This window comes from Coccomyxa subellipsoidea, assembly GCF_000258705.1.
Source record: "Coccomyxa subellipsoidea C-169, whole genome shotgun sequence".
In the NCBI taxonomy this organism is placed as follows: Eukaryota; Viridiplantae; Chlorophyta; class Trebouxiophyceae; family Coccomyxaceae; genus Coccomyxa; species Coccomyxa subellipsoidea.
In genome coordinates this window covers 345,165-371,833 of record NW_005178022.1, presented here as the reverse complement: position 1 = coordinate 371,833, position 26,669 = coordinate 345,165, and the positions used below count along the sequence as shown (strand labels likewise).

The following is a 26,669-nucleotide window of genomic DNA, read 5'->3' as shown; positions in this document are numbered from 1 at the left end:
GACTCATCGATGAGTCATTGGTAAGTCAGCTCATCCGGCAAGGGGCTTGAAGGTGCTGCCGGCGCTGGAGCCCCCGCTCGCTGAGGTGGACGATGACAAATCGGCCTGGCTCACGGTCACTGTCTGGCCGGCCGCTATGTTCTCCAGCGGCTGGTTGGATCCCACAGTGCCCGTGCCTGCTGCAGGAAACAAAAGAAAATGCATCAGTCTTGCAAGAAACACCTTTTGCCGCTCCTGACTCCAAGCATCGCGGTCCCAACAAACCTCGCAAAATGCATCAACACAAGCAATCGCACAACAACGTCATAAGCACTGTTTCGACTGTGGACAGTTTCGAAAAAGACAGAGAAAATCCTCACCTCCGCGAGCAGAAGATCCACTGCCCGTGGCGCGGCCACCGCTGCTACTGCGAAGGCTGCTGGCAGTTGCGCCAGACGAGCCAGAGCCCGAGGAACTCGCAGAGGAGCCAGTCGGCTTGGTCCCCACGACCTGGGTGGCCCCCATGGTGCCTGCAGCTGTGGAGGTGGTCCCCCCGTTCATCTGGGAGCCGGTGTTGGTCCCCCCCGCGACGGTGGGCTGCACTGCAACCCTCGGCTGGGTGGTGGCTGTGAAGGTGCTCGCCATCTGGTTGTTGGCGCTGTTCACTCCCCCGGCCACCCCCGGCTGCACTGCTATGCGCGGCTTATTAGCATTCCTGCGCAGCATCACATGCACTGCTTAACTACGTTGTCCTGAGAATATGGCGCATTCAGAGCTTGGGGAAAAAAAAGATATTCAGATCACTTGCTTCACACCAGCATGGCACGATGATTGAGACATACAAAGTTTGAGCTGATGGAGCAAGGCAGGCAATCCAGTTGGCACAAAAGCCAGGTTGATAGAAAGGCATGCAAGCAGAGCATGCAAACTGCAGAAAAAAATGACAGATCCAGCCAGATCCTGATATTTATACAGTGGGATTTGAACATACAGGGGCAAGCAACAGTAACTCACGTGACAGGAGTGGTGGAGTCGCTGTCCAGCAGGTTCCCGGGGTCGGCAACCCCGATGCTATTGGCCAAAGGGTTGCCGGTGCGAACGGTCTCTTGGGGAATTACTCCGGACGCCGCGTTCGCCGGCTTTGCCGCCGTAGTCCCCGTAGTCGCCGTTGCCGCAGTCCCCCCGGTCTCCAGTTCCTTGCGCCCCTCAATGGCCGCGCCAGATTTGGCGGCCGCGTCAGCGGAGTTTGAATTCGAATTCGCGGCGGCACCTGTTTTGGCGCTGGCGGCCACGGCGGCGGAGATAGCGTGCGCCATGTGGTCCACCCCCTTTGCGTCGATGGTGACTAATCCCTCACCAAACCCGCCAGCGAGCGGCAGGTGGTCGTTAGCCGCCTCAGCCGCCTCGAACCGCGCTTCGGCGATGGAGTCCGTGACGGGCTCGTCGTCCTCCCAGCCGAGGTGCGTGGCCACGAAGTTTGTGAAGTCGTCCGAGGGGATCACTTCTAGGCCCAGGGGCTGCGAGGAATCTTCCAGGCCAAAACCGGTGCCCCAGCCGGCGCCCTGCGCTGCAGTGAAGTGCTCCATCTGCTGTGGCTGGTTGCCGTTGAAGATCCTGCCGCAACAGAGCACAGCATTCAGTCACTGCACAGGCCATGATGAAAAGATTGCCTTCACCTCCATATATGATTCTACTAGTACTGATGAAGCCTTGCAAAAGTTCTCGGGGCATCAGCCTCCTATGCACGACCTGGGCTTGAAAGAAATGGGGGAGTGAGAGCACACAGGCTGCAGATCTTGTGCTGCTGATCACCGGAGGAAAAGGCTCAGAGGCAGGTGTTTCGCGGGGAGTAATTCAGGCATGTGCGCGCACCTGTCGAAGAACTTGCGGGGGTGCCCGATGGAGGGGGCCTGCTGCAGGGGCTGGCTGATGACTGCCGAGCCGCCAGCTGGTGGCCACAGGATGACTACGGACATCACCAGCAGCGCCAGCATCCCGGTAGCTGCCAGTATGCCGGTGAAGTTGCGGGGGAACCAGCGGAAGCCGGCCGGCTGCGGCAGCAGCAGCGAGGATACTGGCGGCAGCGATACCTGCGCCTGCAGCGGCTCGCTCGAACTGCAGGAAGGAATCTCCAGCGCATCGCTCGTTACCATTTTGGTCTCCGCCGCGAATTTCTGCACAGCCAGCTGTCCTTCAATATCTCTGCTACCTGGACAAGGCATGATCCTCCGTGACAGTGTGCTGAAATGAAAACAGCCCATAGCGCTGCTGCATACACATCTTAAGCAGACAACGTCTCCTTCCATGGGCGACGCCATGTGCATACCCTTACGCTCATGCAATTTGCAGCATGTGCAACAGTGCCCTCTTGGCTCCAATTCAAAGCAATCCAGCAAGTGCTCTGACAGAGTCTTTATTGCCAAGCAATGAGCTGAGAACAGCCTTAAGAATGGGTCCCTGAAGGGCTGAGGGGGTCACCTGAACGAAGGGCAGGGAGTGGGACGAGGGGAACTCGCTCCTGACAGAGGTGCTTATCCTGCGGCGCGAAATGTTGCTGAGGCTGGCGCTGTGCTCTAGGGATGGAGAGGATCCAAAGTCCAGACCAGGCCCCTTCTGGGGACTTCTAGCCTCCTGCAGCGATTTCTCTCCATCGATGGGCAGACTGGGACCTGCACAGAGCGCCAAAGTGAAGCTCAGAATACTGGCGCTGGTGCTCACATATCATTATGACTGCATGCTGTTCCTGCCAGAGGCGAGCTGCGTCTGCAGACAAAGCTGGCTGCATGGTGCTCGTATGGAGGCCTGAAAAGTACATTTGGCACACACCTGTGCCTGGCTGCTCAGGTCTCAGCCTTCTTTCCGGCCTGTCCTGCACTTGGCTGCTCGCTTGGAACGTCAAAGTTCAGGTGTGGGGCGGTGCAAAAAAAGGGAAAACGTTGGGATTGTGAAGGGCAGGGACGCACTCAGAGGGGGCTTCTTAGCGTTGGGGCCGATGTTGCTGCTGAGGTTGGCTGCTGCCTGCTGGAATCTAGGAAGGGGGGCGTCAAATGGAGAGCCCATTGTCCACATGCTATTTGTGGCCCCCACTCTCTCTGCTAGCTTCCCAATCTTGGGTCCTGCACAACAAAACCAGGGGATCAGGTCAGTCCCTGGCACGTAAGACCCCTGCACTCCTGGTCCGCATTCACGTAGACAAGTTCCGTCCTCTGCGCCTGCAGATCCACACGTTTTCGCCAGAAGCTGCAGGGACTATGCTACTCTGCCGTGGGGGATGTCTCACCCTCAGCGGTAAAAGCTGGGCTTGCTGCCTCTGGTGTGGTGGTGTCGCCTCGCGTCTGTCCTTGCGAAGGGCTTGTTGAGATGCTATCTCGTGCCTGCGAAGACGCAGCAGCCCCGGCGACGTCAGCAGTATCCAGCAATCGTCACAGGATCCATAAAGAGGCCATTGAGATGTTTTCCGCAACTGATCCTCACGGCTTACATAGTCCCTATACGCTGAGCAGGGCGCCTACGCGTCCTGGCCTTCTGAAATCTGTTCGGCCAGGTTGGGGCCTGGGACTACCAGCTGAGCAAATTCGGGTCACTCCCTCTTGAAAACGCTGTTGCTGGCACATCCGAACGACTCGCGTTCTAGTCCCACGCACTTCACAGGCAAGCCATCACACTAGCACCCACAACAACACGCACGTCTCTTCCGCCTCCAGCTACTCGCCTTTTTCGCTGGGAGAGCCTCACCACTGCTGAATGTTGGGCCGCTGGTCGTCTCGCCAAGTGTCCTGATACAACGATACCTCTGGCAAGCTGCACGCTCGGACACAAGAATGCCTGACAGGCGCAAGTGTCCCAAGAAATAAAAAGTCGCCTGATCTGACGATGGGTTACCACGCAATCCGAGTTCTGATGCGAACTTCAAGCGCAAGATCAATCGCTTAACTACTGGGTGACTGATCCAGGTTGGAAACCAGGCGACCCTTGCATTATTGGAGCGAGGGAGATACGTATCGAATATATGCATGTGTCCAAAACAGGCCGATCGAAGCTATGGGCCGTTTCGAGCTTGTTTTGAGAAGCTACGTTGGCATTGGAGCGAACAGCGAAAGACCTCCCTGCACGAAGAGAGGGGCTGTGTAATGCTGTCTGGCTGCGAAATGTGGAAGTTGTGGACTGTCAAATAGATTCAGAAAACGTGTGGAAGTCCTGGATCGAAGCGCGCCTTTTATAGCGACTCGGGATCGCAGAGTCCTCCCGTCTCCAGGCAATAACATAAGCCTGACGCCTGACGCCTGACTAGAAGCATGACGAGCAAGCAGCTTCCACATTCAGCTGGAGGGTGGGGCCACCTCGTTTACTGCCACGTTAACACCTTGTGGAGCTCAGTTGTCAAACAAACCACATGCGTGCAGTAATTTGTCGATGATTAAGCAGAGAAGTATTGCAGTTGTAAAAAACCCTGCAAGGAGAAAGTTGATGGAGCGTTCATGAATGCCTCGGCTTGTATTCTCACTGCAGGCATCGGTGATGCTTCTGAAGAGGACCAGCTTTGAGGCCGTCATCGAGGGGTTTGAAGCAGATGCACCAGCAAAATGGCCCCTCAAGGGCAAGAGCCTCCCCTATGTCAAGCTGCAATGGGCCATGGAGGACTGCTACGCCCAAGCCACCGCACAGGGCAAGGATGGCACTGCGCCTGCAAAACCTGACCCCCCGCCCTTCTTCCGCTCCCTCACAGAAGAAATCAGGCTTGTTGACAGGTAAACCTTTACCAGCAAAACACCACGCCTGATGCCACATGCGCAATATCATTGCCACCTGCCCATGCATGTATGCTGCCCATCTGTCTGGGTCTGGCGATGTCCTTTCTGATCTTCCAAAGCCATTGTGCGTGGCACTCCTGACACTGTCTGGAGGCCGCTCAGCCCATGAAACTGGCATCATTGGCTGCCGCGCAGGCATTTTGTGCGCACGGCTCTGCGCATCCTGAACCTGAATGGCTGGACCTCGAGGCTGCGGCTGGGTGCGCTGCGCGCGATGATGTGCCATTCTGCCGTGGAATGCGAGGTGGGTCCTGAGCGATATTCCCATTATGGGCGCAAATTCGACCTCAGATAGCGCAACTCCTGCAGCAAAGGCCGCAGCTGGATCGGGCTTCATGTCACTGCCACAATCAGTTTGGCTGGTTTGCATATCTGGCAGCCACTGGGTTCCTCCCCACCATAGTCCTTCGCAGGGGGAAGGCAAAACTGAGAAGAGGCAAGAAGCCAAAAAGAGGGATACGTCAAGTGATGTTTATCAGTTCGCCCAATCTAGAGGAGCGCAAGCGCAAAACTCTCCCCCGCTTGTTATGGCCTGCCCAAATACAAATCGAGCTGCAGAAATAGGCGGCTGGAGAGCTCAAAACAACAGCAAGTTCACAGATAGATGCACAGTACTGACATGAAACTGAGGCCTTTGTGCGGACCACTCTGGTTTGTGTGCTTAATTTTGGCGCTGTAGTCTGAGGAAGGCGTGCTGGTGCAAAGGGCCAAGCTGCCCTTCATCCTCTGCTTCACACGCTAGTTTGCGTTCCTATTTTGTGCTGTTGGAAAGGCCTATGCTGTGGAAAATATACAGAAGGGGGCTGGTCTTTCATTCTGTATATATTCGTATTCGTGTCTTTCTGCTGTGGGAAAAGTCTGTGTGAAATCGTAAAAGTTGGTGTTTCCGGGCTTGCTGGTGCAGAGGGCGAGGCTGGCGGCGGAGGTGCACTGGTGCCAGCAGTACGCGGCCATCAACCGCATCGCTCTGCAGCGCCTCACCGAGCAGTACGACCGCTCCCGCTGCGGCAGCGCCGGCGCGCGCTTCCTGCAGGCACGTTCCCTCCCGGCATAGTTGCACCTCATTCATCACTGACCCCCTCTTATTATTCCCCCTCGTACTCAATAGCATTAGGGGGCTCTATATCTAACTTAGAGTCAGGTCATATATTGAGCCCCCTGAATAGCATTAAGGAGGAACCTGGGATTGAATAGCAAGGAAGCTGCGGATCATTTGGAGGCCCGGTGCGGGCAAGAGAGTCTCGAAGTCTTATGGCTGCATAGGAACAAAATGGAATTTGGCGTTAGGAGCTGTGAACCATGTGTTTAATGGTCCTTACCTCTCTCAGACTGCCCTTAAATACTTCTCCACAAGTTGTTCTGTCAATTTATTACATTATAGCTTGACCCTGAGTCTGGTATGCCATGTTCAATTGAGCACCCAGCCGTCTCACCTGGACTGCTGAGACACCAGTGAGGCACAACTATTGTGACTGACACGGAGTATTGCAAGTGCAACAGGAGTGTTGGTCGCCAGACAGCGAGATTGGGCTGTTCCTGAGGACTCCACTGCTGGACGAGCTGCTCTCCCTCAAGCAGCTGCTTGTGGGGCCTGCTGACGCCAGCAGACTTGACCATGGCATGGCCTCTCCCAGGCAAGCACTTTTGGAAACCATCCATTTGTGATATACAGTTTCTGTGAAAGACTGAGCGCCGAGCGCCGAGCGCCTTTTCAATGTCATCATGTTGCCGCGCTGCATGCTCAGCTTTCTCTTGACAGTTTTGGGCAATTCCCCACTTCTCAATAAACCCACTTCTGCTGGGGGTACGGTACGTGACACAAGCACAGTACGTGACACATATTACAGTACGTGACAAAGACCCCAGATCAAGCAGAGATCCTGATGGGAGTTTGACTGTGAGCACTGCAAGGCACATAGTTCTTTTTCTCCTTGTTAATCTAAAGCCACCATCGCGGTGTTCCTGACTTCCTTTGCCGATTGTGCAGGCCGGGGCGCCAGGTGTCGGCTCTGGGCAGGAGCAGCGTGCCAGCGACGCTCGCCAGCAAGGCGTGGGACACATGCTCGCTGCCAGCTGGCAGCCACGCCAAATCAGGCCCCCTGCCAGACATCCCCAAGAGCTGCTTTGCAGCGTAGCCCCTGAACCGTTGACATGACATCAGCGTGACTCCATGACCACCACCCTGGACTCCCACAAGGAGGCGTAAAAAGAGATGCATGCGGCTCTATGCAATCAAGGCGAGCGATGCCAAATCACTGAGGGCCGGATACAGCAACGATGTAAATGATGCCAATCACAGAGGTTTAGTAGGGTGGTTGCCATGCTGCCAGATTGCAGCACCATGCAAGATGATATCCAGGGGCCATTGTCCTTGGCTGTGACATCGTGCTGTTAGGTGGCTACAGCAGCACAACCCCCATTTGAGCAGCTTTTTCCTTATGATGTGGATGCATTGATAGGGCATGCCCGATTAAGTGGCTGCCCTTTTGCTGAGGCGGGTGCCTCATTTGGCACAGCATTGGCAGTCAGCTGTCTCCAGAAAGGAGTTGGTGATCCAAGGAATGCCTGTGCCTGACTCGGTGTTATTTCACCAAGAGGCGGAATGCTCAATATTCCCCAGGAGTTGGCGTGACTCTGGACATTACCAGACGCGCCCAGATGCAAAATCACTCCATCTCAGCTTGTGGTGTAGATCTCGCCAGCTGTATCAAAGGGAAACACATGTTGTGGGGTTATCTGTTCACCATCGCCTTGTGCACAGCTGACTCAGTGCCGCATGTGTGTGGGTGTGTGCTATTGAGGCTCCAACGGGGCCACTTGCTGTTTTTACAGTTTGTGCAAATTGGTGGCACTCGGGATGCTGGCAGGCATTGCACTCAGGAGACAAGGTTGTGTCTCCGGGGATGCAGCCTCTGCACGCTTACAAACCGCTCACTGAGCTGAACAACAGGGTTGCCGTTTAAGTTAGCACGCTAACCTCAAGATGGCCCTCCCGTGTCTTTGTGTGTGAGTGTGTCCGAATGTCTGGCAGACGGTGTACTTTTATCTTCAGGAGGGGCGTGTGGAAAGGCAGGTTTACTGGGAAGGGTTCGAGAGCCTGCATTGTGGCTATGATCGGACAACATTCTGTTTTTAGGACTTGGTAGCCATGGGCCTTTTTTACTGAGGACTGGAAGCCTTCAACTGGCACAAAGCAGCTGCGCAATTGCTTGCACCAGCGTTGTGATTGACTGCATCTGTGATTGATTTGAAAGGATTGCGCATGCTGAAGAGCAATGGGTTTGATGTATAGCAAACAATTGCAGTGCACTGTGGGACGCATGTAACAAGTGCATTGACTTCTTGAGGACAGTGTCATAAATTGTCTAACAATGTGGGGACTTCTGTCCAGATATGGGCGGCCCGCACATATGCATGGTGCAATATCTCAAGCTCAAGCAGACACTTGTGAAGCAATGCAACAGGAATACCTCTTGCACATTGTTGGTTAGGTATCCGGCATATTCCTGCTAGGCAGTGCAGGGATCCTGGTGCAAGCATTTGTGTCCACACGTGTGCACACCAGCCACATGCAGCACATGTGGGAAGTAGGGAACACCGTTTTCCTGCTGACCTGACTGTGTACACATGCAGCACATGGGCATAGGCCCATGTACACGCTTGTTTGCTTTGATCCACTGAGCATGATTGATTCCGCACAATCGCGAATGTACTGCCACATACCGTATGCTAAAAATATGTATGATCATGATCTACGATCAAGGATGAGGCTGATTGGAGAATTTCCAGGGTTCATCCCTGGGAGTCCCAGGCTGGGACATTGACGGGACACTCCTCTGCCATCTTGAAGCGTCAATTCGGTGCGATCTTGACCTTAAAATGATATATAAAATTGGTTTATATTTCCAGGACTGCGTCTTGCTTGGATCTGGCGAGTCCAACAAGTGGTAGGATTATGGCAGCCTTCAACTGCAGCTTGTCTGCAGGACGCACCTTGCCTCTTGGGAGGAAAAGCGTGTAATTATATTAATAATTATTATAATATTTTCACAGTAAGACACTGGTGCGCAACTGCAATTATTGTGCGATCCATGCCGACAAGCACTCTCCGCATGCATCTAGATTTGGGCGGAGATTTTGCACATGCACAGGAGATCAAACTTTAGATACATGCTCAAATTGACTTGGTCAAATACCATCCAATGCACAAAAAGCAAAAGGTGGATATTCCAAGAAATTCCGGACAGCAGGAAGTGACAACAAGCATGCACAATTCAGCATGCAACTGCACCACAGCACCCTAATCACGCACACGCCGCAACTTGCAAGCAAACGGTCATGCCAACGCATCACAGCCCCATTCAGTCGAAGAACAGTTCCGTCCAAGGATAAACATAGCTGCGCCAGAAGATAAACATAGCTGCGCCAGAAGAGTTGGCCGCCCTCCACCAATCAGTCTCCGAAGCAGGCCTCACACAGCAGGCAGCAGCAGGCGCATGCAAGACTGCATGCACTCAGACGAAATCACAGCAGGCCTCGCAGATGAGGCAGCAGCAGGCGCACGCCAGGCTGCAGGGGGCAAACAGCAGGGGTTGGCGATGCATGCATGCCCGAACAGAAATGGATCCCCGGAACAGAAATGCCTCAACTCACAATCTTGCCGTGACTCATTGGGCACACCAAAAGCTCTCAGAACATCTTGGTGCAACAGCATCTCAGACCAATTTCAGGAGACCGAACAGGAGGCACAGAACGGATGATTCAAAGCAGAACAGTGGCGGTGGGATGCAGAGGTTGATTGGCAAAAGTGTGTGCGGAACAAATAAGGACAGTAAATCGACAAATGTTCGACTCACCAGGCCTCCAAGCAGCCGCGGCTGCCCTTCTGGGGAGGCTGCTGAGGCTGCTGCTGGTAGCCACCCTGTCAGACATACAAGGCAACATCTCAGAAGCACTTTAGAACGCAGGGCAACAGACGTGCCATTACTGGGACCTTCCAGACATTGCAAGTCCTACTGATGACCTGCAACACTTCTCAAGGCGACGAAGGCAATTCGAGAACAGCTGGAAGCTACCTCCCTTCGGGTTGATTGTGTAGAAGAACAAACCTGAGGAGGATAGCCCTGCTGTGGGTAGCCTTGCTGTGGCGGGTAGCCCTGCTGGGGATAGCCCTGCTGCGGCGGGTAACCCTGCTGGGGATAGCCACCTGCAAGCAAGCCCAGTCAGAGAGTGAAGCGAGCAGAACATGGTCGGAAGCTACAGGGGAAGCGCAACCAAACAACCCTTAGGAAGGATTCTACTTCGACGGTCTACTGGAATCAACTGAAAATTAAAGCAATACGAAATGCATCTATGTCGCTGCATCACGCGAAACCCCGTTGCCACTTTCAAGGGAACATGATGATCAGAAAACAGCCCAGGCAGGCGCAGTGCCTCTGCAGTTTCGCCTGATCCGCAAGGTTCTAATGCCTATTTGTTGAACGTGCAGAAAGGATAATCGGCATGCTACAATGCGAAAGCAGGACACGAACTGAGTCAGGAGGATGTGTGCGAACCTTGGGGAGGTGGGTAGCTCATCCTTCACGACTTGACCGACGGGACGACTGTGCCAAATGGTGAGCCGGGTATCGGTGAGCACTCTTTTGAATCAAGCAATGGTGCAAGAGGACCAACGACGCAAGATTCCCCGGGTGACAGGAAAGCAGCGACGACCAGATTAGGCTTTTTATTGACGCGTGGCCTATTGATAATTTCAAATTCGAGGTGCCTGAATAGGGCGAGGCGCCACGCTGCGATCCCATTCGGACGCGCCAGTTCAATTTTCCTTGGTACGACAGCAAGTAAGATGTTTCAGTTTCGCTGTGAGATGGCATGCCACATGCTGATCAATGTAGATCGCTCATGAGGGCGCCATAGGTTCTGGAGGAGCAGAGTATATTGCAAGATGCTGGCCCGATGGGGTGTGGCTTGACTCAAAACTGCTTTTGATACTGGGAGACGATCGCAAGGACAGCTCTAACACAAATTGATTGCCAATTGGTTGCCACAGTATCGTGGTTGGAGCCCGCACGCGCAACAGCCCACAGTCAGTAGACAGTGAGGTTGCCTGATACAAGCAGTATTTGTCCAGCAGTGTGGATTACTGCTCGTGCTTGTGAGAACATCGAGTGGTTGTAATATAGCAGAGCTCCACCTCCTCCAGTAGCCCCGGGCAAATGCAAACGAAGCCGCAATAAGATAGCATGGACAGCGGTCAGCAACTGATTGTTGCGCTGTGCATGCTCTCCTTCGCTTGCAATTCCTGGGCAGGGAAGATCGACTTCCCATTTTCAGACATGACGTCTATCTACAGCTTCAAAGCACGGACAGGCAAGGGATCTTCCCATCTCGCTTTAGCATGCGGCCCAAACGCTGCAAATCTGAGGTCTGGCAGGCAGCCAATTAATCGCACCTAAACGGACGTCAATTCTCGCAGGCGAAGAGGTGCATTCGGTCAGTGAGCCACTGCCTGCGTACCTGCTCCCTCAGGAGCCCTACTTCTCTGTAGTCAAGTCAATCCTGAGGCCCCCACTAGGTAAATGCCCTCCAGCCATTTCCTTCTGCAGGTGGTGCTGCACCCAGATATATCGTGGTGATTTGCACACCAGATGCTCCATCGCCAGGACAAGCATGCTCTGGGCATGACTGCTTTCTGTATTCTACTTTATGCCACAGGAGTCATCGACACATCTGAGCTTGTTTGTTATGTTGTGGCTGAGCGGGCCATTTAACAAGCGTTGAAACACTGTTCATATCCATCCCTGCTTGCCAGGTTAAGATGTGACTGAACCATGATCTCCAGCATCTTTAAGTCCTCACACACGAACTCATTTCTATCAAATTTCTTGAGACTGGTGCATTCCTGCGGCACAGATGCTTGCTCAGGGCCAAAGCTGCAGGATGCGCAGCTGCTGCACTTGTGGGATTATCTGCCGGACAAGGACAGCGGTTTCCCTGACGGCTTCCCAGAAGCCTTCAAGCTGGCGCACCAGGCAGCCATCTGGGGAGTTCCCTCCGTCCAGGTGGGCGTCTCCTGCATTCCCTGAACAGAACCCTCACCGAATGCATGGTGTAGTGAATAGCAGGATTCACACTCTTCAAACTCTTGAGTGTGGGCCTGTGCATGCATTCTGGGGCCAATCTTTAATAAAAGTCTTTGACCTGGCAGATCAAAGTTTTCTGCTTATGATCTATGTTGTGCACCACTTGATAACACGTTCAGCTAAATGACCGTGCTGGGTGTCAAATTATAGTATGACCGTGGGTTCTGCTCCCTGACGATTTTTTATCTGTGGTTGGCCAACCACTAATCTCGGGGAGAGAAATGGCGCCCCACACCAGCAAGCTGCAATGCTGCAAGAGCGTTTCATGTTCTTGGTGCAATAAGAGAACCTGCCAGGCTGCCTAAAACATGCTGTTCCAGCAGAGGAGTATTGCATCAGCGGTAGTATCACTGCTTCTCATGCAAGTGTATAATGATGGTACAGGCACGTTAGTAAGGAAATAAGAGCAGCGGTGCATACGGTGAGCTTACGCAGCTAAGAACTCATTGGTATGGCTGTTGCTCTTAGGTAGCCACGGCGTTCACTAAGAGCGCGCTCAATAAGACATCGCCCTTCCCGACCCTCTCCATCAACGCGGTTGTCAACTACGCAGACCCTCTGGACGGCACTCGGCAGCCACAGGCACGTTCGTCAACTTGAGAATTTCCTAACACAATTGAATTGGAATCCGGGGGAATCTACATTCTGGTTGAACGGGCAAAGACCCAACTTTGAGCATGACATTTGGCATTCAAACCCACTAAAATTGGCTCGTGAATCGAGCAATCTGTGGGTCTCTTGAGGTCTCTTGCTAGTTTCCCATTAGCTGTGTACCAGGTCGCGTGAAAAGGCTAGAAACAGCTCTACTGCATCAGCAAATTCATGCATACACCCAAGCTGCTGTTATAATCCTTTTTGTGTGTCCTATTCCTTTGCATGCATGCGAAAGCCATGCGCGCATGTGCGGGCACATGCCCGCAGCATATGCACTGCAAGCCAAAGCAACCATCTAATGTAGCAGCATGTGGCTGCAGGCTGGCACGCAGGATGTCAACTTTCTATATTCGCTGGCCTGGATCGACTTGACCGGGGGGCCTCTGGTTGTCAATGCACCCGACACCGGCGGCCGCTTCTATGAGCTCCAGTTTGTGGATGTCTACAACGAGATCCCTCTTCTGATTGGTGGGCAAACATCTCCCTTGCTCCAAACGTCTCCACCACTTGGAACTATGCTAACGGGAAGGAATGGTGCAGCAAAGCAGCTGATAATGACATCAAAGTTCAGAAGCTGTTTGCCCTTCCTACATTGACTATATCCAGGCAAATGTGCCACATATTTGCAGGCCAAACAACTGGTGTAGTCTATCTCTTCCCCTTCAACGAGGCAAACAGTTCAATGATGTTGTGAGGTTGACTGTTGTAAATTGATGTCTGCAGGGCCCCTTTCGAGTCCCATTGGAGAAGGGCTGACAACCGCGCTGCGCTATGTGCTGGCTCCCTATGACTACAACGGCACAGTCCCCCCCGGCTACAATTTCACAGCCACTCTCAACAGCAATACAGTGCGTCCATTCACCTTATTGCTGCGCATGAGCCTGTTTGCAGAATAGCCTTGGGAGGCTAGCTGAAGTCAGAGGGCTAAAGCTTGGGAAGCAATGCACTCAAATCGATGCATGGTCCCTCTTCCCTCTCCGCCTGCTGGCTTGTCAAATCAATTGTCAGTGTGTTTCTGGGGGGATATGTGATTCTGACAGACTTGTAAAGCTGACTGCACTGCTCTTTCCCAGTTAACCAGTGCACACGTCACTGGTGCAGTGAGCGGTCGGCGCACAAGACCCAGCGTGCAATCATATGGCAGAACTTGTAGTGCAGAATGCAAGGGTTGCGGGTTAGGGTCAAGGATTGCTTAAATAAATGTCTCTTAAGATTTTGAATATTATTTTGTGTGGCTCAGCTGTGGATGATTGGGCGGCTGGCGGTGAGGGCAGAGAACGACTCTGACCTGGCGGCGGCGCAGGCCGCGCAGAAAGGATTCAAAATCGAACCGCTGTTCCCCAAGACCTACAAGAAGCCCTTCGCCATGGCTGCGCGCGACCTGTACAGGCAACGCCTTCTGCCTGCTGCCACCTTCCTCTAGCATCGCATGCATGCAAACGCTTGTCCCTCTTCTGTTTCTAGGAAGGTTGCAGGATGTTGATATTGACTTTTGGGATCTCCATGCTGCGGGCTGACTATCAGGGCAGAGTCAGAGACCAGCTCAGTCTCGGAAGTGGCTGGAAGAGATTCCGTTTGACTTGAGGTCCAGTTGACAGTGGGTTCAACAGTTTCTTGACTGCAAAACTGTACTGTCTGTGAAATCGTGAAGATACATGTCCCGTTTCACTTGCCGATATGGATTGAGTAGGAGCAGCAATGGTGGTTCACTTGCTGTGCAGGAGGGGTGTGGTGGCATCAGTGACCCCCTACCGGCTATTTGGAGCCGACAAGGGCCCATATGTGACCACAGAAGACTTCTTCCCCATCGCTTCACCGCCCCCAATCTACAAGGCAACTGATCTTCATGACCACCTCTGTCCAGCTGAAACTCCCATTCCCTATCTTATATATCAAGCAAAGCTGAGGATGCTAGACCTTGCCAATCAGGCGTTCTCGAATCACAGGATATGTTTTTTCTCTTTGCTTGCATTCCATGAGCTAGAAATGTTGCTTATCTCCTAAGGCAAGGGTCAATAAGCAAAATCAGAGTGTGACATTTCAGGGGTAAACTGTCTATGTATGGGCTGAAATAAGTGAAAGCTTTGAGGGAGACTAATCGGGATGAGTCATGCACGCGCAGAATGCGTCGGCCTTCTGGGAGCTTCTGGGGGCGATAACAGCGATAAACCCTCCGCGCAACCCCGAGCAGCAAACCCTATATGCCAGTCTGGCGCCCATCGGCCTCACCCTGCGCGGCTTCGGATTCGACCCCAACAACCTGACTGCAGGCAAGACCCTAAGATTCCCCTTCATTTTGAACATTCGGAAGGGTCTCCCAAATGGCTCAGGGTCTCTAGCATGCTCTTGTCTTAGTCTCTCTGGACTCTAAGGCCTCAGGGGACTCTGACATCTATCAAGTCTAACATTCATCAACTTTTTTGATTGATTTGGACTCCCTTGAAGGCCTGAGATGACCTTTGAATTGGGCACTGCATCACATAACATGCAAAGCTTGTAGGGCAGTCCTGGCCAATTGGCCCCATAATGGGGCCATCTAGCAATGACAGACATAATATTTCCTCACCACAGTAGACTAGACTTGCCACTGCTTGTTGCATGCCTTGAACAGACAGCAGCTTGCTTTCTAATGCCCCTGTCAAGATCTGAGAAGTCTGCAAATCACAACAGCATGCGCTGATCTTGACCCTACCTGCAGGGGTGTTAGGGGGAATGAACGCGGGGCTAGCTGCCGCGCTCGGCTGCATCGTGTCGACGGCGCAGGCGAAACAGAAGTCGGTCCTGACCTCCACCCGCTGGGAGCCTCTGTTGGGAACCGCCGACTACGGCAGCGATTGTGCGTCTCACCATACCCTTGAGTCACTGTGATTTGTCAGGTGCCTTTGCTACTGTCAGCAGCTGACAATACATCATAGAAGATTTCAGCTACAACAGCCCAAAAATACCTTTCTTGTGCAAATCTCAAGTGCCCAAAATCACTTTAGCACCCACAATTGCTCAAATCAATCACGATCTAACAACCCGCGCGTGCAGGAAGCCTCTTGTGTGCCTTAAATTTTTTGTGGTATCAAATCACAGCACCACGTAAATAAACACAATTAAAAGAGCCGATGAGCCGCGCATGCAGAAAGTACTTTTGTGTGTCCTATAATCTCTGTCCCAAATAAGCAGTCGAGTCTGCCAACAGCAAAGGAGAGCTGACGAGCTGTGCATGCATGCAGATCTGGGGAGGGCGGTGGCGGCGATGACAGCGCTGGGGACAAATCCCAAGGAAGTCGCGATATCTTACCTGAGCCGCCTGGCTACGGACCGCGACTCGTGGGGCCCCGGCCGCCCCCTGGACGGCTCTTTATACAACTACACCCTCTCCTTCGCGCAAGCTCCCTCCGTCACAGCCTCCTGGAGGTGGGTTTGAATTGGGTTGTCTCTTTCTTTCTGTAGAGCTCAATCTAGAACCCCCACTTTTGAGAAGTCATATATTACATAGGTTCCCGCAGGGCTTCTATGATTCTGTTTTCCCGCAACCCTTTCAAGTTTACTAGGAACATGGGCTTTTTGGGCTGCAAATTTGTATTTCATATATCCCCGCAGGGCAACTTCCCGCACCCTATCATTGAGCCATCCCGCAGGATTTGATTTGAGCTCTACAGTATTGAGTAATGGACCTGGCGTCGAATTTTCCGGTAAACATGGATGATCTTTACCATGACTCCCCTTAATTCCGTTACTCCTGATATGATTACTAAGTGTTAAACATCACAGAGAAAGCAAGCAGAATGCTAGTGAACGACAAGATCCGCCTGAGTCTGTTGACTTTGCAGCCTCTACACATGCCATTTTCTTTTGTCTTGAGGAGGGCTTCTATATGGGCTGTGCGGTGATGCATGCAAAATTGCACGGCTAGACCAGTGGCACAGTCATGAGCACTATGACACAAGTGGGGCTTCCACAGTAAACAGGAAATTTTAGTCGATGGGCAATGCAGGAGCATGCATGCGGATGTGTGTGTATTCAGTACGCACATCTCCTGAAAACAGTATGTTGTGCCTCTGTGCAGCCTGACGGCGTACACCAGGAATGGCAGCCTGATCACAGATGCGCCTTACGATGAAGCCAAGGGACTGTACAGGTGAGTCACCCATTTGTACACCTATCACCCATCCATGTCAGCAGGTGTTTTTCAAGCATCCCTGCTCTGCATGTAAAGAAAAGGTTGCCCAACTTACTTCAGGTCATCTGAAGGCCTTGCTATCAGGAAGATTACAAGTGTCCTGCAGCTTCACACAACACCTAGCCCTTGATGCCTCTCAGCCTATACAACACTTTGCAGCACCCCATTTTAGCTGAGGTGCTTCTTCCTTTATACAATCAAGTCCTAGCCTTGATGCCAGGTCAGCATGTGCAACACTCTGCAGGCGCCCCGCTTCGCCCGAGCCTGGCTTGTCTTTGCGCATCCTTTCCATGCATGCTTTATCAGGGTGCCCTTCTTGTGAGGTCACCTGCCTGTTTGAGGCCAGATTACACCAGTAGGTTTATCTTTCAGGTTGGACCAGCGTCAATTCTGTTGGGTTTTCCCCTGTTTCACCCCGATTTAATCCCGAATGCAGGTACTCGATCTCGGACAGCACCCCAGGCTTTGACGGCAGCTCTGGGTCCTTCATGGTGTTCATCTCTTCAACAGCCCCTGCAGCCGGCACACTGCAGTTCTCCAACTGGCTGCCTGTGTGCAACGGCCCATTCTACCTTGTGCTTCGCCTGTATGGCCCCTCCAAATTTGCCCAGGTGACCCCTCTTCACCTGACAAAGTTTGGCTGATAGGGGGCTGCACGTAGAGGTGGTCGATTACTGTTCTTGGCTGCGTTGCCTAGCAAAGATACAAGCTTGTTGCCCGCTTTCCCTACCGGGTGGTCAAATGCGAACCGGCTCCTGCACGTGGCTGATGACCAAAGAATGCAGAGGCTCTTGAATGCACATAGAGTGCACTCCTGTCTGAAGTGCACCCCTTTCAGAAGCGCAAGCCTGTCAGAAGTGGTTGTCACCAGAAGTGAATTAGACTAGCACAGACCAGTAATGGATGGTCCTTCTCGACCGAACAACAAAATGATCCGTGTCGGTCTGTGACACATGCCATTACGTTAATGTTTACATAGACAGATCGTGACACCTGTGTCGTGAGTCTCATGCAGATGCAAAGTGTGCAAGATTTCTTTTGAAGCATCTCTGTGTGATGGCTCACGAGCCTGGAAGAATTGAAAAGGACTGTTTGTTACTGCAGGACGGGAATTACTCGCCGCCACCTGTGTATGCATTCCAGGGCCCCCCGGCAGCCACCTCCTTGGTAGCAGACGTGAACAATCTAAACAATGTTCTATGGGTGCCACAGGCACCTGCCCCCTCACCATGAGACTTCCCCTGGCAGCATATTCTTTTTCTATTTTTTTTCTCTGAGCCTACTGTTTGAAGGCCTACAATCAGATGCTCCCTGCCGGCGGTGGTGCGCACACATCCGTGTGACAAACCGACTGGGCCAGGATTGTTCGCAAATTGGTACCTGACATTTTTTGTGCGTGCTTCAATGCGCCGGTGCAGCAGGCACTCCGAGAAATTCACTGCCAACTCTGTGTCAAGAACTGATTCCATTGTACTGCCTCGGCAACAGCTCTGCTCTGCGTATGTGTACTGGCATTGCTGGAGCCTGCAGGCTGCAACTGTGGCTGCATCTGGCTGCGCAGATGCCAGTGCAATTGTGAATTCTCAGCAGATACTGCAAAGCTTAGCTGAGCTGCAGGCGGTGTTTTCGAACGAAAATCAGATTGTTGGAATGAGATGCGTCCCAAGTTGTCAGATACTTCACCAGAATGTATTTTGAATTTCTTTTTGAATGCATGATTGCATGGCCTGTTCTGCACAGGCGTTCCTGAGTCAACTTGGTCTGTTTGGTTCTGAATCAAGAATTGATGATCCTGCCAGAATTTTTAATCAATGACGAACACCTAGTTTTGCTGTAAGAGGGATATCCTTCAAAGAAGGCATGACTGTGTCACAGACGTGCAAGTGCACAAGCATGCAAGCAAGTTCATACAACCGAGTATTGAGCCATTCACTAGCAAGCTGTCGCTTTCCTTCTCAGGAAGGCGTAAGGCGGAATTTTAGAAGAAGACAAACTGACGTTGACCACTCGTCACCCACGGGACAAAGGGTACGGAGCCTTGTCCAATCACTGCTGCCTCCTGGGCACCCATCCTAGCTTGGAGGTCGAAGGATATATTTGCCAGTGTTGGCAGGCAGAATCAAACTTGCTTCTTTTAAAGACCGATGTGTGATCAAGTGATGTCTAGTTCTTCGGTGTGATGCAACATTTACATTTTGCAGTCTCCACGATTGAAGAGGCACAGGCGTCGCTGTGAGCGAAAGGTACCCAGCGCAGCTTGCCAGACGGCATCTTTGGACGCCGAGGACGAGTATGATGTGGTCATAGTGGGTGCCGGGCATGCTGGGTGCGAGGCAGCGCTGGCTAGTGCCAGGCTGGGCAGCAAGACACTCTTGCTCACCCTCAACCTGGACAGGATCGCCTGGCAGGTGCATATTTCTTCCTCCATGCTCTTTATAGGGAGATATCTCTTGACAGTCCGACCCCTAGTGCCTATTGTGTAACACAGTCCTGATCTGCTGTCATATGACTCTGCTCCCTATTGCAGCAGCGTGGGTTCACAAATTTGAGATATTGGGTCTAGATTTCCATTAATAATGATTGCATGTTGCAGCCGTGCAATCCGGCAGTAGGCGGCCCGGCCAAGTCTCAACTGGTGCATGAGGTGGACGCGCTGGGTGGGGAGATGGGGAAGATGGCCGACCGGACATACCTGCAGAAGCGCATCCTCAACCGCTCAAAGGCAATCCACACTCTCAGCTATGCACACCAGGCCCGTTGATCCAGGATGCCAATGTCTTTTCTGACAGCCGTCTGAATTGGAGTTGCAAGGGGCTTCCCAAATGCATGCTCCACACGGGTAGTATTGTGTGATTTTCATTTGGAAGTCTACTTGCAGAGTCACTTACAGGGTGCAGCATTTTGTACGCTTCAGGGCAGCAAAAGTACGGATACAAGTCATGCACCTCGACAAGTAACCTTACCATTACATCAGAATCTCTCGCTTAGAGAGAAATCTATATACCTCACTTATGGGTGAGAGCTTTGCGCCAATCCACAGGGGCCGGCGGTGTGGGCGCTGCGCGCGCAGACAGACAAGTTGGAGTATGCGCGTGAGATGCGGCGGCTGCTGGAGCGCACTCCCAACCTGGACATCCGTGAGGGCATGGCCGTCGACATCCAGCTCGGGCCAAACGACGAGGTGCGCTGCGTGCACATTGCGGCACATGAGCAGCCTTGCTGCCGCATCCTGTGTCAGGACTATTAAGACTACGATCAGGGTGAGGAGCATGTCAAAGAACTGCCTCAGAGGATGCAGCATGCAAGTGGACATCGACCTGGAGCCGGGGCCTAACGACAGGGTGCGCTGCGCGCGCATACGCATACATGCGTGCGCCTGCTTTCCTTTGCAAGCATGCAAGCTGCTTATGGTTGCGTTGAGGCAAGGAGACTGAATAAGATCGGTAACCATGCAGGTGACGGGTGTGCGGACGTATTTTGGCATCACGTTCCGGTGCCGCGCGGCCGTCATCACGACCGGCACATTCATGAACGGCCGCATCTGGGTCGGCCGCACCTCCATGCCCGCCGGCAGGTGCAGCCCTTCTCCATTTGTTCGCTCTTTTCATCAGTCATGCATGGCTGCAAGTGGACCTGCCTGCATGGTCTTGCTTGGAGGCCTGCATCCATTGCTTCTCTTGTTTAAGTGCAACCAGGAGCGCTGCAGAGCAGGGCTAGGCTGATAAGCTCTTTGGCAGTTCCTTTGATCAGCTCAGTACCCCAGTGTAGATATAAACACCTGAAAACCGAGATGCAATCCTGGGTGTCTTCTGTGGCATGTACAATTGACCCCGTTGTGAACTCTTGAGACTTTGGGCACGTGTCAGGGCCGGGGAGGCGCCGTCGACGGGTCTCACAGAGGCGTTGGTGGGCCTGGGATTTGAGACAGACCGGCTCAAGACGGGGACGCCGGCGCGCGTGGACAGCCGCACAGTTGACTACTCCGGCCTCGAGGCGCAGCCGGGCGACCCCGACGTGCGCTGGTTCAGCTTCGACTCCTCGGTGCGGCGCCCACTTTTTGCCCGCCGCCCAAGGCTCCCGGCCGGGAGCGTCATCCTCGTGTAACTGCTTGAAAGTGCCCTACCTACCTTGCTGAGGTTGTGGAGTTGGGATTGCATTGAGAAGGTAAACTGCATCATTTCATTCTGGGTCACCCACCTACCCAAGACAAATGTGACCCGGCCTGCTCTTAATGACAAATGCTTCAGTGGCCCTTCTGTAACTGTTGAGGAATTTTGGAAGCTTTGGAGAAGCATGGCGCGTGCACACTCTCTGACTTTCTCGGCACTGCTGCCGGGTATTTTTCTGCGTGAGCGCCATTCGCTTCCTTACTCCGCATGTAACAAGTCTGAGAACGAGAAGTTGTGTCCTGCAGGTGCATGTGGAGCGGGAGCAGATGAGCTGTTACTTAACTCGAACGACGGCGGAGACGCATGCTATCATACGGGACAACCTGGCGGAGACGCCCGTATACGGGGGGTGGGTGGACAGCGCGGGGCCGCGATACTGCCCCTCCATCGAGGACAAGATCGTGCGCTTCGCCGACAAGGACTCCCACCAGGCACGCACCGTTCCCTTCCCGCTGATGTTTTCTGGCTGTGCAGCCTTCCCAGAAGCAGGCATGGCTCTGCATATTCCAGGTTGCAGGCCTCACTAATCGTCCGGGTATGCAATCAACCATGAGCATGAGCATGTTCCTCTACAACCTGGCTTTGTTCATTGCAGGCGTTGCTGCCGCATGTTTGTATCTTCCTGTTTGCCTTCTTCGTGCAGATGGGTCATTGCAATGTTGCCATTGGTAGTGCCAGGCCCATTTGTTGCCAGAAGGCCCTTTCTGAATGGTGGCTGAAACAGAGTTATGCTTGCATAGTGCTTGAATGGTGCCGCATGATCGAGTGACAGAGTACTCTGCTGCGCAGGTGTTTTTGGAGCCGGAGGGGCGCGACACGCCGGAGCTGTATGTGCAGGGCTTCTCAACGGGGCTGCCCGAGCGCCTGCAGCTCGCCCTCCTGCGCACCCTGCCAGGTGTTTGTCACTGCACCTTCTTCTCTATTAGTGCTCAAATTTGGGAAAGTTTATGTGGATTAGTTCAAGGGTGCAATTAAGGGTACTGTAGTTCCCAATGCATGACTTCCCCATTTGATTTTGTAAGGGTCGCAATTGGTGAGGAGAACAGCGTTTGTGGTAGCGAGTTTCACTGCCATCGGGAGCCTCACCACCTCGAGCTTGAAATGGCCAGTGCAGTTCCCGAGATGCTTTCAATCCCGTTCTATGACCGCCTTTCATCTTGTATCCTATATACGGTGTTTTGAGTACCCGAGCCCTGACTATCGCGCACTTCTGTGCTGTGCTGCTGACTGCTCTGCGCCAACAATACAGCCCCACAGCCGGATTAAATCAGATGCAGAGCGCATGCTGCTGGTCGCTTCCTAACACTTTCACACCGATGTGTGCAATTGCTGGTGATGTCTAGGCTTGGAGCGGTGTCGCATGCTGCGGCCGGCATACGCGGTGGAGTACGATTACCTGCCAGCACACCAGTGCAACGCATCACTGGAAACCAAGCGCTTCTCCGGGCTCTTCTTCTCTGGGCAGCTCAACGGTACCACCGGCTACGAGGAAGCTGCCGCACAAGTGGGGCCCTCTTGCATACACTTGAACTGTTGCTTGCCATCGTTCTCCTGGGCCACTTGCACTGGTTTTTAAGTGTCATAACTGCTCATGCCCAGTATCATGAGCAGCTCTTAAAGCGAAAATGCATGAAGCTCATGATACTGGGTACAAGCAGCTGTGTTGTGTCTGCTGTGGATTATTGTGGGATCTATGTGGATATCATGTGCTATCTTGTGCGGCTTGACATGCTCCTGTGTGCAGACAGCGCATTCCCTGAGAGTCTGCCCTTCATGTATTGCTTTGCAGTGAAAGCCGGGCGGACGGGGTTGTGGTGTGCTGATGTTATAGAGAAGTTGCATGCAGCAGAGTGTAATGTGGTGGCTCTGGTTGTGGCAGGGGTTGGTGGCTGGCATGAATGCTGCCAGGCGCGCTCAGGGGTTGGAGGTGGTGACTCTGCCGCGCAACAGCAGCTACATCGGCACACTCGTGGACGACCTTGTCACCAAGGTGAAGCCTGCTTCTGGCCAGACCAACACTTGATTGCTTACTGCCTCTCCAGCGAAGCTGCCGCCTGTGCCTTTGTTTGACAAGCCCACGAAGGTACTGTACTGCTGTGCATGTGCCAATCCGCATGTGCAGTTGGAAGTGCACTGGTTGCGGCTTGGGAAGCATGCCGAGGGCAGTCGTGTTCTTATGGGATGAGAGCCACAGTAATTGGGTGTCTCCGGGCACATTTGGTACAATGATAAGTGAGCGGAATTTGCCATGGGCACAGGATTTGAGGGAGCCGTACCGCATGCTCACAAGCCGCTCGGAGTACCGGCTGCTGCTGCGATCGGACAACGCTGACAGGCGGCTGACGCCGATGGGTCGCCAGCTGGGCCTCGTGGACGACGCCAGGTGGCGCATGTTCCAGGATAAGCAGGTGCGCTCAGCTCCCTAGCTTGCAATTGCACCATCGGGGTATTGTCTTTAAACACAAGATGTGGCATGCACAAAGGCACAAGCAGATGCGAGCAGCTGTCCAGCCCTGAAGGTCTCCTGCGCAACAGCAATGCTTCTGGAGGGATACATTGCAAGCATGTAGACACCCTGAAATCAATGGCCAATTGGGCCATAGTAGGATACTGCCATGATGCAAGCTGCTTGTGACTTCCTTTATATGCGGATGTTTCTGTATGTTTCTAAAAGTCTCTGGCGTCATGGGCCCAGCACATCTGGACTTCTTCTGCATTCCAATCAAGCTCCGCAGGATGCCTGTGCATGAGTTCCGCCTTTTTATCTGCCTTCAGTGCCTGTGCTCAAAGCCTGAAAGGCGTGTGTCTGAGCAGGCGGCAATTGATGTCGAGAAAGAGCGGCTGGCGGCTGTGCGGGTGCGCGAGGACAGCTCTCTGGCGCAGGCGGCAGCAGAAATATCTGGGCAGCAGGTGCCCAGCATCGCCTCACTGGAGGAGCTGCTGCGACGGCCCCACGTGCACTACCCGTAAGCAGCCATCCCCACTTCCTGGTTAAGGATATTATGAACCTCTGCTTCTGTTTGTTTGGTCTGGTGTGGCAGCAGCATTGGTTTGTCTTGGAGCAGTAGAGACTAGATGCATTTACGCAGTGATCATTTGTCCTTGAAATTGTGGCAAATACACTCTTCATGATAGCAGGGATCTTCTGCCAGCACTTCAGGACAGAGCTGGTGCATGATACCTTTCCGCTTCTTCAGGTTCAGTGACAGCACCAGCTGTCATCCACTGCGACGAATATGATAAGCCGCCCAGGCTTTGACAAGAACAAGACATGTTCATCAGCGCGCTGTGCAACCACTGGCAACCTCAGCATCTGCTGCACAGGATTTCAATGGGGATGCTGCAATGTGCGCAGGCTGCTGGAGAGGCATGGGCAGGGAGGTGCAGAGGGCTTGAGCCTGGCAGAGAAGGAGGCGGCGGAGATCGACATAAAGTACGCCGGCTTTGTTCGTCGGCAGGAGCGGCAGCTGGCGCAGATGGAGCAGCGGCAGTCGCTGCAGCTGCCTGCTGACCTGGACTACCACGCCATAACCACCCTGCGCATGGAAGCCCGTGAGAAGCTGGCCAAGGTGAGTGCTTGAGCTGGGTTGTCTGCTTCTTAAGGGATTTGGGGTGGCCTGGAATAGAGCAAGTCCGGCAGCTACTGAGGTTATGGAGCTTACAGCGCTACTGTCTGACATGCCGTCCCCATTTCCAAGTCCCCATTTCCCAGAGCGCCATTGAGGCTGGGTTTGAGGGAATCGGACACAGAAGCTTAGGCATTGACAGAAAAATTACTTCCATGAGGGATCTCCAGTGGCTGTCAGGATTAACTTGCTGGTCGGTTGTTGGAAGTATACATGTTGGGAAGTTGTGAGCTTGGTGTTGACTTGTGTGGTGCATGCTCGTGCAGATCCGGCCTAGAGACATTGGGCAGGCGACGCGGATAGGTGGAGTGAATCCCGCAGACATTGACAGCCTGCTCATATACCTGGAGGTTCAGCGGCGACAGCGCTCGGCCCCGCCTTTGTCAGCCAGGCAACGCCGCGAGGCGCATGCCGTGCCAACGTGACTGGCCAGTATGGATGTCATGAAAAATTTCTGTAAGTCTGTATTCTGTGTTTTTGTCATGGATCATCAATTTGGCACACTGCAGTCAGGTTTGCGTGGTGGTCACAAGATGTCCCTGAGGAAGTATCTTACTAACAATAAATATATGTCTATTACAATCGAGATCATGAAGATCCTCATGCGGCCGCGGGCATGAATCGCATTTATAAGTCAAGGCCATCCTGAGCACAAATGGTCATGACCACATGCCTAAAGGCACCATTGAAGCTTTCTACGTTGAGCACTTCGTTGTAACAGTCAATTGGTGCCAACTGCCAGCATCATACAACACAATACGAGCTTCTCGTTCGTCAGGTAGTCAGTCACCTGGTCACACTTTGAGACGCCCGGTTCCCTCTCCAGGCCTCGATATACTCCATGGTCCTCCTTTCAGTACTTCACCATGCAAGCAGTGTTATCGTAACCAGGGTATGTCAATACAGCATTGCTTCCAGTGTCTTGACTGATATGGCATACACAGCCCATAAGGCAATCTTACAGAGGTCGCAAGCCACTCTCATCCGAATAGTACTCAGGCACGCGTTGCGCATGGAACTGAGCATCTGGGCCACATCTGCCCTTGTCACTGCAGATGGTGCAAGCCCCACACACGCACATCATGCCTTGCATGTCAATTTCCTGGCTGTAGCTGGATGTGGAGCTGCAACCTCTGGTCAAGTGGCTGCTCTTGATGCTGATGCACTCTCTATAGTCAAATCCCCGATCCGCAAGCAGCTGGCGCAAATCCATAAGCCCCAGGCCGCGCATGTTGCTCCAACCAAAGTAGAAAGTTCTGCAGCTGTCAGCAAAGGCTGCAACGCTGGCGAAGGACACATAGAGCGTCTCAGAAGAGATGCACACCAGCTCTTGCGGCAGCTTGCCGGCTGGGAAGCTCACAAAAATGTCTTGAGCATGCAAGGCCAGCCTCTCAACTTGCTGAAACACACCAGTCAGGGCAATGGGCGAGTCACTGCTTCCAAAGCTCTTGACCTTGAGACGCAGCACACGCAGATTGCTGGCTGCACTCAGACACTGTAAGGCTGTGCCATCCAGATCAGCCTGTGCATCCAGATGGAAAGACTGCAAGGAGTCAATGACGCTCTGCCAGACAGGGAATTTTGCTGCCTCAGGGTCACGTGTCTTGATATGCAGCGCTGCCCCTTGGGCCAGAACCAGTGACTTGGGCACAATGCCATCAAGCATGAGGCTCCGCAGTTGCCTTAGGCCAGAAAAACGAAGTGCGAAAATCGAAGTGAACATAGCACGAGGAACAGCGTGCAAGGCGTGCAATCGTGCAAGCCTGCCCGATGTGTGCTCGAGATCCTTGAGACAAAGAGTTTGCAGATTCAGCAACAAGGCAAGGGAAGATCTCAGACTGTCAATATTCTGTCCTTGCAGCTGCAGATGCCGCAGCTTGGGCAAGCGTGGGATGAAGGGCAGCCTCGGAGCCACCAGCCTCAGAAATGTGGCGCCTGATGCGCATCCCAGCAACCACCCCGTGGCATTGCAAAAATCCGCATGCGAACATCCGCAGTGAACATCCTCTAATTCTGGCTTGAAGTATACAAGGTCAAGCGATCTGACTTTTGACCAGATGTTGCCCTTCTGCAGAAGCTTAGCTGTAGCATCCGCTAAGCGCGTTTTGGGGGCAAAT

General features: G+C 53.2%; 5 protein-coding genes across 5 annotated transcripts; 3 read left to right on the top strand and 2 right to left on the bottom strand.

The window, feature by feature from the left end:
- Positions 1–30: 30 nt before the first annotated feature.
- On the bottom strand, positions 31–3,840 carry COCSUDRAFT_49085 (hypothetical protein; the record flags this gene model as incomplete). The annotated part of the gene is made up of 8 exons (XM_005643350.1): positions 3,692–3,840; positions 3,260–3,353; positions 2,943–3,095; positions 2,458–2,648; positions 1,852–2,153; positions 994–1,593; positions 360–694; positions 31–179 (listed from the first exon to the last, which is right to left on the bottom strand). Exons 3-8 carry the CDS (start codon positions 3,046–3,048, stop codon positions 31–33), a joined length of 1,683 nt encoding a protein of 560 aa, XP_005643407.1. The 5' UTR covers positions 3,049–3,095; positions 3,260–3,353; positions 3,692–3,840.
- A 657-nt stretch (positions 3,841–4,497) lies between these two features.
- Positions 4,498–6,925, top strand: COCSUDRAFT_59790 (hypothetical protein; the record flags this gene model as incomplete). Its single annotated transcript, XM_005643349.1, has 5 exons — positions 4,498–4,727; positions 4,926–5,034; positions 5,695–5,827; positions 6,307–6,451; positions 6,778–6,925. The coding sequence occupies 5 exons, from the start codon at positions 4,498–4,500 to the stop codon at positions 6,923–6,925; spliced, it is 765 nt and encodes a 254-aa protein (XP_005643406.1).
- A 1,873-nt stretch (positions 6,926–8,798) lies between these two features.
- Positions 8,799–10,433, bottom strand: COCSUDRAFT_68057 (hypothetical protein; the record flags this gene model as incomplete). Its single annotated transcript, XM_005643348.1, has 4 exons — positions 8,799–9,359; positions 9,647–9,711; positions 9,899–9,996; positions 10,346–10,433. Coding segments are annotated over 4 exons (296 nt in total), but the record flags the coding sequence as incomplete, so codon positions are not given.
- A 599-nt stretch (positions 10,434–11,032) lies between these two features.
- COCSUDRAFT_59788 (hypothetical protein) lies at positions 11,033–12,532 on the top strand (the record flags this gene model as incomplete). The annotated part of the gene is made up of 4 exons (XM_005643347.1): positions 11,033–11,042; positions 11,266–11,364; positions 11,715–11,851; positions 12,401–12,532. 4 exons carry the CDS (start codon positions 11,033–11,035, stop codon positions 12,530–12,532), a joined length of 378 nt encoding a protein of 125 aa, XP_005643404.1.
- Positions 12,533–17,245: 4,713 nt separating this feature from the next.
- Positions 17,246–24,977, top strand: COCSUDRAFT_38432 (tRNA uridine 5-carboxymethylaminomethyl modification enzyme; the record flags this gene model as incomplete). The annotated part of the gene is made up of 14 exons (XM_005643346.1): positions 17,246–17,368; positions 19,043–19,165; positions 19,351–19,479; positions 19,798–19,938; positions 20,213–20,331; positions 20,624–20,798; positions 21,172–21,357; positions 21,716–21,821; positions 22,270–22,430; positions 22,806–22,916; positions 23,185–23,334; positions 23,741–23,892; positions 24,282–24,495; positions 24,819–24,977. 14 exons carry the CDS (start codon positions 17,246–17,248, stop codon positions 24,975–24,977), a joined length of 2,049 nt encoding a protein of 682 aa, XP_005643403.1.
- Between the last annotated feature and the right edge of the window lie 1,692 nt (positions 24,978–26,669).